The following is a 15,901-nucleotide window of genomic DNA, read 5'->3' as shown; positions in this document are numbered from 1 at the left end:
TGGCTCCTGGGTCATCCAGGCCTCGGGCGACCCCTCGCAAGCGCCCATGGGCTCCCGTGAGCCCCCTGGGCAGCCCCTGCAGCTGAGGCCCCTTTGTGGCCGTGGCCCATGAGCTGCAGGATCTGATGCTGTTGCTCTGGGATGGCGAGGGGACACATACGCCACTCTACGGTGGGATGTGGCAGGCCCTGTGGAAGGAACTGGAGGAGCTGGTGAAGCGAGGCCACCTGCCCCGCTGTGGCTCGTCCAGCTCCTCAGGAAGCCTCCATCACCCCAAGAGGCTTCTCCCCATCCCTGGGAGAGCCTCAACCCTTGCAAGGATGGCACACCAGCGGACACATGCCATCCTTGCGGGGACCTCAGGCCATCAGAGAGCCTCCATCCTGCCAGGAGCCTCTGCAATCTCTGACAGCCTCCATCCCTTGCAGAGGCGCAGTGAGACCTCTCTGCCTGCGGACAGTGCAGAGCCCGTGGACAGGTCTCCCAGCTCCCTGGGCGTCAAGAACACAGGCACAACCCTGACCATAGACGGGACCGGGGAAAGCCCAGAAGTCCCAGTGGGAGCCCAGCCCGAACCAGGGGAGGCTTCACAGGAGCAGCTGGCGGAGCACCGAGCATCCCGGGGACAGCCTGAGCCTGGAGGTGGAGACGACCCTCGAGACACCAGGGGGGTTCCTCCATCTCCAGGAAGCTGGCCCAAGACAGCCTTCGACCACCACAAAGGCCTCTCTAATAGCGGGTAAGATGTGCCTGGGAGCTGTCTGAGGCTGTCCCGGGGCTCTTGAGGGGCATGCCCAGGCCAGGCCAGGGCCCCTGAGAGCAGCCTAGTCCCTGGCTGCTTCCAGTGCCTCCCATGCCAAAGGATTCAGAGGCTTCAAAAAGCCCTGTCTGCTTTGCAGCTGCTCCTGGAACCCCCCTCTGTGATGCCTTGGGCTGTAGCCCCGGCTGTCCTCAACATCACAGTGCAGCCCGTGACGCCGGGGCCAACGACAGTGCTGCCCTGCCCTGCTGCACCGTGGCCCCTGCAGCCACCTCTGTGCCCTGCCCTGCCCCAGCTGTGCCACTCGCCACCCCAACGGCTGCCCCGCGGTGGCTGCAGCCCGGCGTGCAGCAGGAAGCAGGTGAGAGCAGCGTGGCCCTCTCTGGCCCAGCCTGCCTGCCTGGCGGACATTTGGAGGGGGGGCCCTGGGCATGAGGCTGATGGCTCGCTCTTGGCACCAGGGCAAAAGAAGCAGCTGCAGGAGCTGTACCAGCTGGCCCCGCAGCTGGGACGTGGCAGTTTTGGCACCGTTTTCTCGGGCATGCGCCTCTTGGATGGGAGCCCAGTGAGTGGCTGAGAAGGCCGGGCGTGAGAGGAGGGACAGGGTGGGGAGGGGCAGGGTTTGATCTCATCCCCCCTCTCTCGATGGTTTGCAGGTGGCCATAAAACGTGTGGCCCAGGAGAGCATCCTGCAGTGGGACGAGCTGGTGTGTGAGCGGGTCCAGAGGGACAGGGCAGGGCGGGGCGGGGTGGGGCCGGCAGGGATAAGCCCGGGACCCTGGCAGTGGCAGGTTGGGGATGGCAGGCTGAGCGGGGCGGGGTGGGCGTGGGCTCCGCGCGCGAGTCAGCGCATTGCAGGCCTGGGGATGCCAGAGATCGGTGGTGGGGCTGTGCAAGAGGCACCTCCCAAGCATCCCCTGGGGCTTGGCAGGAAGCCCAAGCACCAGGGGGGCTGCCTGGGGTGGGCACTGGGGCATCCCAGCCAGAGGACACCTCATCTAGTGGGCAGCATCAGGCCTGCTGGAGGCATTGTCTCCTCCTCACAGCCCGACGGCACCCGTGTTCCCTTGGAGATCGTGTTGATGGAGAAGGTGGGGTCTGGCTGCCGCTCCATCATCCAGCTGCTTGACTGGTTTGAGCTGCCTGACAGCTTCCTGCTGGTGATGGAGCATCCCGAGGCATCGCAGGATCTCCTGCAGTTCCTGCAGGAGCAGGGGTTCCTCAGAGAGGAGGTGGTGTGCTGGCTCTTCCACCAGGTGCTGGAGGCCGTGTGGCACTGCACCGCCTGCAGCGTCCTGCACCATCAAGCCAGAGAACCTCCTGGTGGACCCGGAGCGTCACGAGCTGAAGCTCATTGACTTTGGTTGTGGCACCTTCCTCCAGGAGCAGGCCTACACACAATTTGCCAGTGAACCCCCAGCCTGGGCCCTGCTGCCAGTGCCAGGCACTGCACGGCCCCATTCCCTCCCGGGCAGCGGGCTGCGGCCTTCAACCGGCTGCCCTGTGGCAAGGATGTCACGTGTCCCAGGAGCCAGCTGCTGGCCCTGCCCACAGAGCGGGGCTGCAAAAGCTGGGCCCCGGCCCCTCGGCCTGCCTGGCCCACAAGGGTGTGGGCTGCTCCGCTGGCCTTCTTCACCTTGCAGAATGGTTTCTTGGCTTTGGCCAGATGGTTGGGGGACGTGGGCTGGCCTGCAGGGGAAGTCAGAGCCGCCAGCGCAGCCGCTGCCTCAGCCAGGAGGCCGGCGCCAGGCTCTGGAAGGCAGCGGCCTGCGCCTGCACAGCGCCGCCTGTCTCCCCTAGGAACACGCGCGTACAGCCCACCCGAGTGGATCGGCCTTGGCTGCTACCAGGGCCGTTCAGCCACCGTCTGGTCCCTGGGTGTGCTGCTGTATGAAATGGTGTGTGGGACCCTCCCCTTCAGGAACAACCGCCACATCGTGTTGGGGCAGCTCTTCTTCGGGCTGCAGCTCTCCCGAGGTTGGTATCTGGCCTGACGAAGGCAGGCTTTGGCAGATGGCAGCGCGCAGCCCGGCGTGGCCCTGGCGCAGCTGGGCAGGAGCCTTCTGCAAGTGACCGTCACTTTCTGGCTTCTCTCCCCAGAGTGCGAACATCTGATCTTCTGGTGTTTGTCCAAGCACCCCGCGGACAGGCCAGAGCTGGAGCAGATCTTCTGGCACCCTTGGGTGTGGGGCGGGCGTTTCTGACGCCTTGCTGGAGCCCCTGCAGCACCCAGTTCCCACGTCCCACGCAGGACCCAAAAAATAAAAAAAAACACAAACCCATTGCGGAGTGTCAAGTCTGCTCCTTGTCAGCAGCTTCAGCTAAAGAAAGCTCTTGGGAAAAGGGCTAATCCCTCAGGTGCTCCCTTCAGCCTTCTTCAAGCTTTCCAGGCCTTTCCTTCAGCATGGTAACTTTGTGTCTTCCAGCACAGGCTGGAGCACAGCTAGGAGGGCCTTTAACAAGACAAGAAAGGCAACACTGAAGCAACAGCTGTCCTTTCAAGCCCAGGCGCCCACTTGGGCGTCTCCTGAAGTGAAACAAGGGAGGGCTCTGTGTGCATTCCAAGGGCCAGGGCCTGGCAGGGACAAAGATGTTGCTCTGCTACCAAAGCTGGGAGAAGAGCCAGAAGCACCAAAACGTCATTTCACCCTGAGCCCTGATGAACTCATGCTCTTTCTTTCCCTCAAATCGCCAGCACGCAAATGCAGGCCAGGCCTCGTGGCTCGTGGCAGAGCCTTCTTCCTCCCCAGGGAGCCTCCTGGCAATAAGGGGGGAGCTCCCCTCAGCCCAGGACTCACCAGCTCAGGGCCCCTAGAGCCGAGCCGCCGGCTGAGCCCCCCGTGCCCTGAGCCAAGTGGGCATTGGGCCCATCCTGGCCACGGCCACAGCCAATGCAGCGAGGTTCACACCTCTGACAAGAGGAACAGGGCCAGCAAAACCTCAGCCCGGGCCATGAGGAGAGCAGACTTCAGGCTCTAAGGTCCCTGGGGAAAATGTATTTGAATGTGCTGGCGCCCATCAGGGCTGGTGACTTTTGAAACATCACCTCCTATGGGCGCAGGGGCAGGCCATTCCCAGCTGTCGGAAGCCGAGCAGGCGAGGCACCAGGCTGCCTTGCCTGAACAGGCATCTTCTCTGGGATGGAAAAGGAAGCAGTGTGCCCCGTGGAACCCAGGCCACGAGAAGAATACACAGGTGCTTCTTGTCACTGTAGGGAGAAATCTGGTGTGGTGAGAGCTCAACTGGAGATGCAGGTGGCCAGAAATAAAAACGGGGCACGGGGGAGCACAATAAAGAGTGTTTTAAAACACGTTAATGGGAAAAAACACTGTAGAAACAACATCGCCCCCTTCCAGGTTGTGGATGGTCACTTCACAAACAAGGACAGACACACTACAGGTATTTCAAAGGCATTCTTTGCCTCTGTTTCATGAGTTCCTTGCCTCTGTCTCCAACACTCATCCCTCCCTTTGATGTCACAAGTCCCACGGGCACCCCACGCAGCTGCGGCCCCTTCGATGCTGCTGCTGTGGGATGGTCATGGGACTCGTGTGCTCTTCTACTCTGGGATGTGCAGGCCTTCTGTTAAGAACGGTGCAGTTGGTCAAGCTGGGGCTCCTGCTCCGCTCTAGCTCATCCAGCTCCTCAGGAAGCCTTCATCCCTTCAAGGGCCTGACTGACATTGACATCACTGCTGCACTTCAACTTATCTTGGTAGGAAATCCACTTTCTTCCTTCATCAAAATTGAGAAAAAACTCTAAACTTTAGTGAAATTCAGCATTGCTTTTTGCAACCAAGCATGTACTGGATGGGGCTGAAGAAGTTCTTTAGTGTATATTGCCTAACACCCCTTCTCTTAAATGTTGCATCAATAACTTTAAAACTAAGGAAAAATAAACATAAAAGGAAAAGAAAATGATGATTAATTATTTTAGAATTACTTTTAAAAGAAATCTTCCTGCTGGCATGAACATATTGGAAAAGTTTTGAGTACTGTTTCCCAGTTTTAAAATTGTTGAATCACTCTGAAGACAGCAGTTATTGAAGTAATGTCAAGACACGAACAGGTTGCCCAGAGAAGCTGTGAGTGCTCTATCTCTGGAAATATTCAAGGTCAGTAGGGACAGGGCACTGAGAATCCTAGTCTAATAGAAGGTGACCCTGTCTATGCCAGGTACTTGGAACAAGATGATCTTCTAACCCAAATCGTACCAAGGTTCTACGAAGATCTGGGCCTGGTGAAGTCAGCAAGTAGAAACAGACCTGTTACATCCTGCCTCTGAGGGGGTAGTGAAGGCATGTGTTGTCTACAAACATGAGCAGCTGAGCTTGCTGCCACAACAACCATATTGATTTCAGAATTATTTTTGCTTTATATTTTATATTTTTACATATTTTAATACATATTTTATATATAAATATTTTAAAATCTATTTTCTATCTTTTGCTTCATAGATATTCATAGCTCTATTGTTGTATAGTTATATAGTTTCTTAGCTAGCCCCAGTACTCCTTCCTACCCTGATGGGTAGAAAGACAAAACACATTCCAGAGGCTCCAAGCTGGGGCATCCAAGGCCCTTCTCCTATCTTGGTTCTTCCTGGGAGCCTAGGTTGAAACCAGCTCTTTGAGAAACATTTCACAAGCAAAGTTTAGTTGCTATCAAAATGGAGGCTACAGTAAAAGGTGAAACCAAAAGGGGAAATTACTTCACTATTTGTGTCTCTAACTGGGTATTTTTTCCAATTATGCTAATTTTCTAAACATAAAACTGTATTTATCCCATGTGAGAGTAGGCATTTTCCATATCTGCCCCTTGGAGGCCCCCAGTAAAGACCAGCTTTTATATGACCTCTTACAGGAATATTGTCTCAAAAGTATGTTGTTTTATTTCTAGGTCTTTAAGGTATCAATGTTTATTCTGCATCCAGAGGCTCAGCAGGGCCTGTAGCTAAGTAATAGTATTTAGACTGAGTAATAAAGGACAGCAACATTCTTAGTTGTGCCTGGTTTGTCCCCTCTGTTTGCATAAGTACACCCTGCATTTGAGTGCTTTATCATCTGTGTGCTGTGCTGATGGATGATGGAGCCCAACACTGAGCATCCAGTGCTGCTACCAAACTGGAATAGACTTGTCCAGACTTTCTGCACTCCAAAGATTTTCATTTAGAGCTCATAGCACATGCTTCTTCTGGACCCCCGAGGTCTCCTACGGTCTGCTGCTGAGCACAGGGCTGGCTTGGATGCACTTTGAATCTACAGAACCGCTTTGGGCTGGAACACAGGCTCAGGATGTGCTCAAATATAAATGCCACCAGACTGCAGAAGCATCAACGAACTCTTCAATAGGATGTGAAGGAAAAACAATCAATCTGAATGTTCAGCAGCTGTTCACAGAATCGAATATCCAGAGAGGGCCACACGTACAACATCTGAGAAGATTTTGTGAGGAAAGCGCAACATCTACCTGCAAATGCCAGTAAAGCATTCCCATCCATTGGATTATATCTGATACTCTAGAAATGTTTCAAGTCTGATCTCACAGAAGTGGTTCTATTTTTTGTAAAAAAATCACAGTTCACAGTCTAATATTGGACCTCAATACTTTCCTCTGGATATTCTGGAATAATGTCTGATTTCTCCTGGTACGTGAAAGGAACAGCACATTATGGACAGCTTCTTCATGCCCAGAATGCTCCCAAAAAGCTCAGAGGATAGTTTGACAAAAACTACATGCAACTAGTCTATTTTTTAACATGGGAAATTAGCACTCAAGTTCATATATGGCTGTCTGATGTCATGTGATTTGTGGTTTTTACTAATACTATCTTGTCAACAAATGTCATAAGGCACAGAGATAAGGAGCCATGCAGACCACCTGAATTAGAATTAGACAACAAATGTAATAGAAAAAACCTAAATCCCATTTTTAAGATACAGAAGAACCACCAGACCGAGTTCAGGCAGTAAGTCAATGTCTCAGCAGCAGAATTCAAATGGTGAGAACAAGTGTGAAAGGCTCTCACTGATATCTTCCCTTATTCACCCACAAAGTACCAGGGGGTGCTCCCAACTCAGGGTTGGTACTAAGGACAACCTCCTGCCCAGTGTCCTGGAGGGACTTCAGTACACTATTCCAAAAACATAAGCAACCAATCTTCATGATGTGTGAACCTTCCTCCTCGGGAGCAGGAGTAAACTGCTGCACGAGTGGAACTACAAAGGCACATTGCAAGATGACAGGAAGATGACGGTAGCATGACACAGCCCATTACAGAAGTCACTGCTAGTAAAAACCCAAACCATAGGTGAGCAAGGAGCCCAGCCCATGAAACAGACACACAAATGAGTAGCTGAAAAAGAGGCCCAAGCACAGCGGCCATTGTGGCCAGAGGCAGGTGTAGAACAGCAGCTCAGAGACTGCAGCTGAGTGACTGTCATAGTCAGGGAGCTGCGAGTGCCAACCATACCTGAATGCTGCTGCCAAGGGACAGACAACTAACACATGGACAGAGACACAGCAGGCTAGCGTGCAAAACTCCTAGCCATCAAGTGATAAAAACTAAACAGAGAAACCCCACTGACCAAAAATCCCCAAACCAAGCCCAAAAATAAACACTGAAGTAAGAGAAGCTGTGGAGTCTGTGTTTCATACTTGCAGGCGGGCTAAATAATGATTGCATGTCTGGTCCTATTTTCTGTTATTACCCACTCTGTTGTAAAGGACACATCTCAGAGAAAGGGAAGATCCCAGGCCAGGATGACGGCACTTGGCATTCGTGGGCAGATGGCAATGTAGATGTAACTAGAGAGGACAAATGAAAAACCTCCCAAAGAAGAATGCAGTGCTGAGAAAATCCTTCATCAGCTTTGAAAATACAGTTGAGAATCTGGATGTTTGCTTCAAAAGCCAGGGTGCTGGAAGGACAACGGAGGCAGCGAGGACTCAGTGGTCCAGCAACAGACTAAGCCTTTGTCATCCCTTGCCATAGAACCCTCTGGGTAAAGCAGCTGAGCAAATTATAGGAAAAAGAAGGTAACTGTGCTTGTTTAAAATAAAGAGGTTGCAACAAGAGTGTAATTTGGAGGGACTAGCAGAGGAACAAAGGGTTTGGAATAGACACCATGAAGTCCATCTGCTGCCATTAGGTTTGACTGCTAGCTGTTGACTAATTGATAAAAAGTTCCATCATTAAGTAGCTAGTTTAGATTTAGATACATGCAGTCCTCTCAGTTTATTATCTAATGTGAAATACTCAGATGAGTAGACACAAACAGAAATGTTATGTTCCCTACAGCTCACAAAATCAAATGCCTTTCAGTTCCAGGCTTTCATTCATAGTCTTTCTTCCACCTGGTGGCAAGGCACAGATCCAAAATACAGTACAGCTTGCACCAGATGTTGGCACTCATGCAAGCCTAATTTTGGCAAGCAGGGGAAGAGTCAGGGCATTGAGATGCTGTGGCAGTCAATCTGGTGTTGGCTTGTTGCCTTGAGAGCATGGCACAATTTCATGTGTGTGTGTGTGTCAGCTCCAGATACCTCTCCCAGTTATTTTATGTTCTTTAAAGCAAAGCAAGTCTCCAGCTGTTATAGTGTGAGAAGCAAACTTTCAGCAACAAAATGAGTGTATCTGATAGAGAAATATGTAGAAATATTTGAACTTGCAGAGTCTGAAACTATCTCTGCATATCAATACATTGTGCACTTCAGCCTGATTCAGATGGGCAGCAATTTAGATGACAATGATGACGTTTTAATGACAAGTATTTCTAATTTCGGATTTTATTGAGTGCAGTGTTGAGTCAAGATAGAACTTGAACATTTTTACAACAAAATTGACTTCAACAATACTACAAACTCCAAATTGTTAGCCTATCAAAAACCCACATGAAATGATGCTCAAGTAGTGCTGATGTTTGAATTAACAGCATCATGAAAAAGCAGCTACAGATTACAAACTGAAGCGAGCAAACTCAATTGCTAAACACAGATCATGTGCTGCTTTATTATTTGGCTCTTCCCTCTTGAGTATCCTGGATTGAATAGAGCAACTTCAATTCAGCTGTGGCTGACATGAAGCTAAATAGTATTGCAGTGCTACAAAAATCAGGGGAAAAAGCAAGCAAAGTATCATAAAATGAAGAGCTGAACAATATTTCTCTAATTCAGAGCTGAGAGAATGGAGGGAAGAAATGAAAGACTACCTGCTGCACATGTAAGGGGTAGGGAATTAACTAAAGGCATTATATGGACATATGGCAAGGGCAGTTACAAGGCATGCCTGAAGCCTGGGTAAGCATTCAGGTGCTAACATGGCAGGAGGTCATGATTTGTTGGTCTCTCAAATTTTGATGCTGCAATACTCACTGAAACTTTGTTAAGTTCACTGGTAGCTATGCCTTAATTTCACTTGAGTTTAATATAACTCTAATTTCAATGGGATTCTAAGGGGATTGGCTCTCTAGAAAAAACATGGAGGGGAATTAAGATACTTCTGAGAGAAATCTTCATCTAACATGTCCTAGTTAGCAGAAGAGACACACACCCTCTTTCAGATATGCTGAAAAGCCTTATCCTGGGGCAACATGGCAATGACTCAGGAACACAGAGAAATCTTTTCAGATCATTGGATATGCCTTGCATTTTAATCACTTGATAGAGAAGACAGTCAGGAATCTGAACCCAGGATGAAGCAAAGTGTGGGGTGGGACTTTATTTGGCTCACTGGTCATGGATTAGTTAACTGAGGTGAAAAAAGATTCCAATAAGAGCTCATGTAATGCTACCAACACCAGTTCTATTTCCAGGTACATCAGAATTTTGCCTCAAATGAAGTCAGTAGTATGGCTCCATAGTTACCCTGGTCTAATTCAGTGAATCATTGGCTTTGTTACCAGGGAAACTGGCTGCTAGGAAAGGGTTGAGGTTTAGGATGAATATTCTCTGTTGTGGACAAGACAAGAAATATGTAATACTGGAATAGTGTGCATCAGTTGACAGAGGCCAGTATTTTCGTCTTTGAAAAGCTGCCCCTCTGAATTCAACTCCCTCTTTGATGATGACCAACAGGATGATATGAACTCTTTAGCTAAAAGTCACCTATGACAACTGTTGTACAAGCAAATGTACACAACTTTACAAACGACCTTAAAAATCACCAGCACCAGACATTGCCGTGTTTTACCTGCACTGAGCACTACTGTTGGATGCTTGAGCTGTCTCAGCTACCAATTCTAAGATTAGTTTTGAGTACATCACATCATTGTTTATCCAGCATATTTGACATCGAGTAATAGATCTCCATGCATTTATCTCTTTTTCTTAAGATTTTTTAATTAAGGCACCTAAGGAATCCATTTAAGCAGAAATTTGTCCCCAGAAACCCTACTAAAGATGTCCCTCATAGCAACAATTTCAAATGAGGTGATGGTGGCAGGCTGAGATCAGCATACATTCTTTTCATCTCTTCCTCTGCTTTTTCCCTGTTGTTGACCACTCTCTGAGAGGCACATGAATACCTTGTCTATACCTTTACCTTGTGTACAACACACAAAACCAGATCACCCAAAACACCTGACCTGAACAGTCTTGCTCCATGGAGGGAATGAAAGCCCATCTGACCTGGTGAGAGCTAGAAAAATCAGAAGCTTAAGGATAAGTGCATTAATAACCTCTAAGTAAACTCTATAGATATTTTAAATCCATATCAAAGATGTAGGCACTAGTTTTAGTTATACAACTATAACAGCAAGGATTTTGAAAGGAGTCTGATGGATTTGGAAATCCCTTATATCTGTGTTTTAAGTCACCAAGAGCATTTAAACACAGTAATGTTCACAGCTGATATATAAAGTCATATTTGTTAAACTTGTTTCTATTTTATGCTTGTGAACTGCATGTGCATAGAACAAAAACAGTTTTGAAAGTGCAATTTCAACAATATGCAGTAGGTTTTTTCCCACAATGTTTCAAAAAGGAGTCTACAAAACACAGAGGTCCATTAAAGTGTTTAGCATCTCCAAACAAGAAAGACAACCCCCTCCCCATATAAAATTTCAGCCTCTAAACTTAAGAGAAAACAGGAAAGGGCAAAAATCCATGCCTGCATACTGGATTCAGGGGTACATCTGTAAGAGTGTGTGCACAGTATGTGCACCCTGGGAAGCAGCTACTTAATTTAATTAGATGGATCTCTGTACTAGCAAATTATTCCTACCTGTGAAAATTCCAGAAGCCTTTGATCCACGATTCCAAGCAAAGGGGAAACAAGCTTATTACCTCCTCAGGCATTTCCCACACTGTCCTATGCTTTCCACAGGGGCCCCAATGTGATCAGCCCTTTGGAAAGGGGAATATACCTGGGCTGCAGGAGATGAAGAGCATTCCTCAGAAGGCAGTTTATCAACAGATGGCTTGTGGGGCTTGAAGCCTATGCAAAAGGAACAAACATTTCCCTTGTGATATATTTCCTCATGAATCTGTCAAGAATTGGTCTCCCCAGATCCCCTGGGAATGAGTTCTCTCTGGTAAAAAATCCAGGCCTTCAATTTTTGTCCTTACTGGACCAATAATCATGTCTAGAGGTGTTAATTCTTATGTTCAAAAAGGTCCGATTTCTTTAAAAATATGCCACAGTGCTACATAACAAAAGATCCTCTGTCCCACGATCCAAATGCCAAAAGAGGATGCTCAGGAAGGACTTCAAAAGAAGGAAATGACACTGTATTTCAAGGACTTTCACTATTTCCACAGCAACAGATCATCTCTGCACACATATAGGAGCCCTTGGTGGATTTCTCTGCCCTGAAAATGCCCTGCTTCCTATTGTTCCCACATGAAGTTTTAGCATCCCCAAAGCAATGAGCCTGCCAGCTACCATCTGACAGCATCAATATAGGCATCAAAGACTTTATACTGGCACTGCTAGTGAAAGGGATTGACAAATAACAGCTCCTCAGCAGCTGAAACAAGAACATGAAAAGAGGTTGATTTCAATAGATTTCTATCACATGCAATTGAAGGAAATCAAGGGTTCTGAACAACGAGAATGACTCTTTTAAAGCAACAATTAGAAGTCAGGCTCAGCTTTAGCTGTCTAAAAGTTACATGCCTAATCTAAATCATTATCATTTCTTTATGCTGTATCTATAGATAGGAATACATAGCAAGACAACTTGCTCCAGATGACAAGTCCAATCCTCCCTATGATAGCTGTTTTCTGGGAGTGTCTAGAGAATTCACATGAGCATATCTGTTCTCTCTTACTATTTGCTTTCTTCATTGAAAAAAAGAAAACCTAGATTACCTAAAATAATTCCAAAATTCCTCAAATATATGAGAAAAATTACAGACTTGTATCCTATTAAAACATTCCTTAAAATACTGCTCAAAAACCTATAGAATAAACCACTGGTTTATCAGAAGTATAAAGTTAGACAAAACCAACATAATTATCATTTATCTTGTTGCTAAAAGAAATGTCTGAAATCAGGAGTTTTTCTTTGAAGGGAAGATTACCCTTGGTTACTAAAGGAGAAATTTTAGAAGCCCACTGCTGGAGTAATGTTCATAATACCTTCACACCTCAATGGGTTCCCTTGAGTAATGCTGAGAACAGTTGGCTTCCCAGAAATACAATATCATCTTCCACCATTTAATTGGGCCCCTGAACTTGGTGGAACATTCAGGAGAGCTTGTCCAGGTGCTGCTTATTGGCATTCTAGGATCTATATATTTATACATTATTTATTTATAGCATACATTCTTATTTATAGCATTGGGTTTTCCTACACAGGCTTTTATTTATAATTACTCTCTTCTCCTTGATAGATATTTGCAACTCTTATTACAGCAATTTTGTAACAAAGCACATTACAGCTGAGTGTAAATCATCACACAAAATCAGAATCTTGGTTACTTCACACTAGAATAAAAGAAATCATTTTGCTCAAAAGTTAGGCTAATGTTATAATTCTCAGCACTTCAGGGTTTTTTTCCATCTTTCAAAACTATGAAAATATGTCTGAAAGTAAGTATTTTCTTTGATATACAGGGTCATTTCACCATACAGTGAGAAATGTCCAAAGGATATAACATCCAGATCACCTCAATACAAGGAAGGCTCAAGGTCTTTTTGCTTTGTTTGTATTCACCAAAGAGATTTTAAGATAAATGTATACCTTAAATATTTGCCTTTTGCTCTCTATGTGCTCACATTTGTAGCAACACAGTTGTTGTCATGCACATCTTAAAAAACACTTAGCTGATGAACACAAAAGTACAGAATCTATGGTGATAGCCTGTTATTCTGTTATTAAACAATGTTTATGCAGAAAATGGAGACTACCTTAGGTGACAGCAGGAAAGCCACCACACTTGGAAATTAAATAAACGTTGTGATATCCTGTACACTGACCATTAGAGAGAAACACTCATTTTTATGCCTGTATGGAAAAAACCCACCTACATTCATCACAGCAGCGGGTGCAGTTCAATTTGCACTTGCAAAGTTTTAAATTAGGACTTAATTTTCTAAAGCCAGACTAATTCTGCTGACAAAGTGACCTGAAAGAAGAGTTCAGCTGTTTTCTCAACTGGTCTGGATCCCATGGGTCAGATTCATTGTGTGCATGCCAGTTATCTCCCAATTGCCAAGCAGGAGGAAAGAAATCAGTCAGCCTATTGGGGTTATGGAGATGTGGCACATCCTGGATGAAGATGGCATGACTGTGTGAGCCAGATATCCCTCCTCCAGGTGATGGATCATCCAGCTGGGTGACCTCAGGCCCTCGTGTCTCCTTCCAGCTTAGGAAGCTTTATTTCTACCAGATAGTTACTGCACCACTGTGGCTGGACGTCCTCTCCCTCAACCTGGCCAGTGATGTGCACCAAGCTCTACTAAGCTCTTTTCTAGGATCATACAAGAGGTTCTTGCAATACGAATCAGGTTTACAGGCCACCTGTACTTTTGCAGGAATTCGTTGGTAAGATACTTTTATAGCATTTATATAACAATAAACAAGTGCTGAACTCTAACTGACAGACTGTTCAAGGTTCTTGTCTGCACTTTTAGTGCCCACACCAGATCACATTCCTCTTTCTCACTCGTCTTTTACACTTTGGAGTCATCACTTCTAGTCTCTTTCTCCAAAAACTCACTAGCATCTCTTTCTTGATCTAAAACAGAGTTGCAAAAGAGAACTACCTACTCCATCTATCAGCAAATCCCCTAACCACTTCTTTTCTATGTTGCTGCTTTTTCTTCTGAAACGAATGGGATTATTAAATGAAGATGGATTTCATCACCTCTTTGCCCCAGAAATCACTACATTTTACAAATTAAGTCAGAGGTCCACCTCATTGCAACTCATCCTTTCTAAGGAAGTGAGAGTGTACCTCGAGTGCTGCAGCCAGCTCTGGGGCTCCAGCACAGCAATAACATGGACCTGTTGGAGTGAGTCCAGAGGAGGCCACCACAATGAGCAGAAAGATGAAGCTCCTCTCCTACAAGGACAGGCTGAGAGAATTGGGTCTGTTCAGCCGCCAGAAGACGCATTGGGATGAGCTCACTGGGGCCTTCCAGAACATAAAGGGAGCCTTCAAGAAAGACGGAGAGAGACTTTTTACAAGGGTAGTGACAGGACAAAGGGGAATGGATTCAGACTAAAAGACAGTAGGTTTAATTTACATATTAGGAATTAGGAAGAAATACTTAACTCTGAGGCACTAAAACAGGTAGTCCAGAGAAGTTGTGGATGCCCCATCCCTGGAAGTGTTCAAGGCCAGGCTGGATACTCACTAGGGATATGTGATTTGGCATTATATATATTGATACATGATGAAAATTACTTAAGAATCACGATGATGACAAAGAAAACACACTAAGCTTTGGCAAAAGAAATAGCTGTAATTACAGAAATATCTGTAATGATCTTCGTTAGAAACCGTTTAAGATATATCACTAGCTACACAAGTACTAAGCAAGTACCACCTTCTATGATTCCACCAACCAAATGTCAGGACCGGGTTTCTTTCTCCTAAGAAGTTTAATGCTAAGTGTCCTTATGATCTTAGCATAGAAACTGCATGTGACCCTTGTGGAAATCAAACACATATGCACAAGAGGTGTTCAAGAACAGTGTCTGTTTACAGTACAAAGTCAATTCAGTTAAAGCTTAGAAGCATGTGAAGTCACTCAAGAAGAATTAGTTCATCCTATATTTTTCAAAAAGTGCACAATTTTTAGTTCAAAGAAATGAAAATCAAGAGCTTTATAAGAAAACTGAATTTTGATTCCAACAAATATTTTATGTGAGAGATAATTGGGCAATTAAATCTCCATCTTCAAGAAAACAGGCTCCCTAATTTTCTGTTTTGCTTACCCATGAAAAATGACAGATCCTAACCACAATGAATCACAGAGATGGAGTCTAGATACCATAGGAAAAGAAACAATCTTCTCTCTATTGACCAGCTGCACATTTTTTAAGGTGTAATAACAACCACACATATAAATTATTACTTTCTCTTATTCATCACACCCAACATCATGAAGAACACCAGAGATGTTCTTATACTGCATTTCTACTTTCAGGCACCAGAGGAATGAAGCCTTTGAGCAATGCCTATCACATCTGGAAAAGTAGGGCAAAAAGGATTCTTCCAAACTGAAAATCAGAAAGTCAGCTGGTTTTAAAACTTAGTATCTTCGATTTTAAAATGTTAAATAAGCTGCTAAGAAATTTACTATATGGGATGTGACTAGTACCTGGTGTAGAAGCTGTTCACATACACTTCTGTGACAATATTAATGATCCCAATTGTGTCAGAAGTGTGCAGTTCTATGTCTTCAGCCTCAAATTGAGTAATTCCTTTAGTTAAGGAGAACCCTGTTGCTATGGAGGCAGGCACAACATACAAATAAACACACTACGTCTCAGAAGGCCAATATCCCATTTCTTACAACAGCAGGCTGTCTTTTATACACTCTACAAAGTTTACACTTTATCCATTGGTTACAATAGATCAACACAAAGTTGATTGGTGTAAAGCCATCTATGCTTCTGTTTTCCACAAAACTTTTCTAAAAATACTTTTCCCAGCTCAGGTTTCTTCTTGCTTATCTTCTCCTCCTTCT

General features: G+C 46.0%; 1 protein-coding gene across 1 annotated transcript; it reads left to right on the top strand.

Annotated features, from left to right (window-relative positions):
- The first annotated feature begins 320 nt into the window (after positions 1–320).
- Positions 321–2,964, top strand: LOC148217424 (serine/threonine-protein kinase pim-1-like). The gene is given in 7 exon segments (XM_088158620.1): positions 321–739; positions 863–1,325; positions 1,417–1,467; positions 1,807–2,060; positions 2,062–2,168; positions 2,561–2,737; positions 2,861–2,964. Coding segments are annotated over 7 exon segments (1,575 nt in total).
- Positions 2,965–15,901: the final 12,937 nt, after the last annotated feature.

This window comes from Sturnus vulgaris, unplaced genomic scaffold (assembly GCF_052056855.1).
Source record: "Sturnus vulgaris isolate bStuVul1 unplaced genomic scaffold, bStuVul1.hap1 Scaffold_84, whole genome shotgun sequence".
Classification (NCBI taxonomy): Eukaryota; Metazoa; Chordata; class Aves; order Passeriformes; family Sturnidae; genus Sturnus; species Sturnus vulgaris.
This window is presented reverse-complemented; position numbering and strand designations above follow the sequence as displayed.